The 2,536-nt window shown below is 32.7% G+C and overlaps 1 protein-coding gene across 4 annotated transcripts in view; it reads right to left on the bottom strand.

Moving 5' to 3' along the window:
- The window catches only part of LOC107710163 (MICAL-like protein 1), a 25,864-nt gene that overhangs the window by 13,952 nt on the left and 9,376 nt on the right, over positions 1-2,536 (bottom strand). Inside the window, exon 2 of one of the 4 annotated variants that reach the window (XM_016514897.1) lies at positions 784-832. The exons of the other annotated variants lie outside the window; for them this stretch is intronic. Coding sequence (XP_016370383.1) covers positions 784-832 — 49 coding nt within the window. The remainder of the gene's footprint in view (positions 1-783; positions 833-2,536) is intronic. 4 annotated transcript variants of the gene reach the window in all.

The raw sequence follows: 2,536 nt of genomic DNA, 5'->3' as shown, positions 1-2,536 counted from the left end.
TGTTTACGTCCAGCGGATATTCTCCAAAATGGCACCAGGGTGACACGGAGGAGACGAATGGTTGAATAAAGTCGTTTTTTTTTTCTTTTGTGCACAAAAAGTATTCTCGTAGCTTCGTAAAATTACAGTTGAACCCCTGATGTCACATGGATTATTTTACAGATCTCCTTGCTACGTTTCTGAACTTGAGAACATTTCAGTTGTATTGCTGTCTATGGAGGGTCAGACAGCTCTCCGATACCATCAAAAATATCTTAAATTGTGTTCCGAATATGAACGAAGGACTTACGGGTTTGAAACGACATGAGAGTGACTAATTAATGACAGAATTTTCATTTTTGGGTGAACTATCCCTTTAAAATGGTTTTAATGAACATTCAAACACATTAAGGAAAATACATTTATCTGTACACAGTAAAAACTAGACATCTGCACAAAAACCTGGAATTTTTTTTTATATAATCAAACTTTAGTCAGTGTACACATTTACATTGCTGTTTATGCAAAGTCACAATAGACTAAAATGATGACTTAGCTTAACTAACAAAAAGCGAGCATTACTTTGTCATGTGACTAACACAAACATATAGGTGTTTTGCTGCAACCACTTCCTCTTTCAAGAGCAGTACTGAAAAAGATTCCTTCAAAAACCAGAGCACAATTTAAGAACTGTCAGCAGTTAACTGATGATTCTGCCTAATGGTACATATTAACAGTTTAAATTATACTTATACCCTCCCTAATCTAGGCTAATTATTTTTGGTCGGTTTGTGTCATACTCACCAGACGGTTGTTCTCAAAGACATTTTCTTTTGAGAGGGAGTCAAAATCTCTAGGGGACAAAGAAATAAAAATATGTTTAGCAATATCTGAAGTCCAGAGTCATGAATTACAAACATCACAATGTTTATTAAAAATATATGATTTTTTTTTATTTTTTAGGTAATTTGGAAATTGTCAGTGAATCAGAGATCGGAAAATTAAAAGAAACATACAAGGCAGCACTGCCACTGATGATTAGTTCATATTAATAATGGTGGCATTATTTCCAGTTAAAAGAATGTCTTTATCAGTTTTGTATCAGTGCTGTGTTTGTTCTTTTCTAATTTGCTGTCTATTCATAAATCACCAGTTCACTGCAAACACCTCAAAGATTTATCTAGAAAAAGAAGCTTAAAGAATGAGACACACAACGTGTTTGGCAACCTGCTCTGATGTATCAGAAAAGTGTATGTTGGTTCATTTACAAAATGCCTTTTTATTCACCTAATCCTTAATTTTAAGAATTAGCAGCCTGCAGAGAAACAAAATGGCAGTGAATGGTCTAGTCACATCAAGTGTGAAACAATATATGCGCCTGGCTTAAGGAAACTAAAATTCACGCCTTTACAATAGAGGGCACAACACAAATGAACCTTTCAGAAGTGTATTCATACTTTTTAACAAAGTATTTAATTATACCATTACCAGGTTTTTACAAAGTTTGGTGTGTTTTGTTGATTTTGAGGAATACTGAATCTGTATTTGTGAGACAAGTAAAGAACAGCTGTTGCAGAAATTAGCACCTGTCTGGCATCTATATTTAAGCAGCTCATACAGTATATTTTACTATGAGTGTAATCTGATCCCAATTCACACATTTTTTTCTAATCTTAAAAAGGAACTGTATGCATTAATGCATAAACTAGAACAACAAAACTTCAATCAAGATTCTTTGTCATTAGTATACTGACTATATTCAATTCATTTCAAGAGATGAGTTCATTTCTTGAACTCAGAGTTAGGGATGGGCGATACCTCTTATTTTATTTTCGATCCGATACCGATATTTTCAAGCCCAGTATTGCCGATATCGATACAGATACCTCTAAACTAAACTGATCTTTTAAATTATTAAAATAATATAATCAGTAATTATACTAACTTAATATTAGATTTTAAAGCCATGTTTTTTAATATTTCATAGGCCTTTTTTGTTTACACTGTCAGAAATAAAATATACTATAATTGTATTTTAGCCCTTTACAGGGCAGTAACCTCAAAGGTGCAACTATACCCCTAAAAGTGAGCATAGTACCATACAAGTATGCATGCTTTGCAGGGTACCTCATGAGAAATAAACATGGTGTTACATGAGTACTAAAATGTATTATTATTACCATAATAAATGTGTGGTTACTGCAGTTTTAGTACAAATACTGTGGTAAACTGTGTTTACTGTAATAAAACCATGGTTAATTTTTGTAAAAGGCTGCCAGGCTGTTGTACCCCTAAAGGTGAAACTTTAGCATATTTTTTTCTGACAGATTTATTAACAATGACAATTTATTTATATAGCACAATTAATTACATCTTCCGTCGACCAATGTGCGTTCCAGTAGGTCATTAAAAACAGAAAAACACACAACAAACAAACAAACAGAAAAATTATAAAATCATACAAATATCCCATCAGCCATACACTTTAAAAAATAAAAATGTCTTTCTTTAGCCTGGACTTAAAAATATTAAGAGAAGAGGCTTGTCTAATGGATAG

The sequence above is a fragment of the Sinocyclocheilus rhinocerous genome, unplaced genomic scaffold (assembly GCF_001515625.1).
Source record: "Sinocyclocheilus rhinocerous isolate Xijiao unplaced genomic scaffold, SAMN03320098_v1.1 scaffold447, whole genome shotgun sequence".
In the NCBI taxonomy this organism is placed as follows: domain Eukaryota; kingdom Metazoa; phylum Chordata; class Actinopteri; order Cypriniformes; family Cyprinidae; genus Sinocyclocheilus; species Sinocyclocheilus rhinocerous.
Note: the sequence above shows the minus strand (reverse complement) of the source record. Positions and strands in the feature narration are given on the sequence as shown.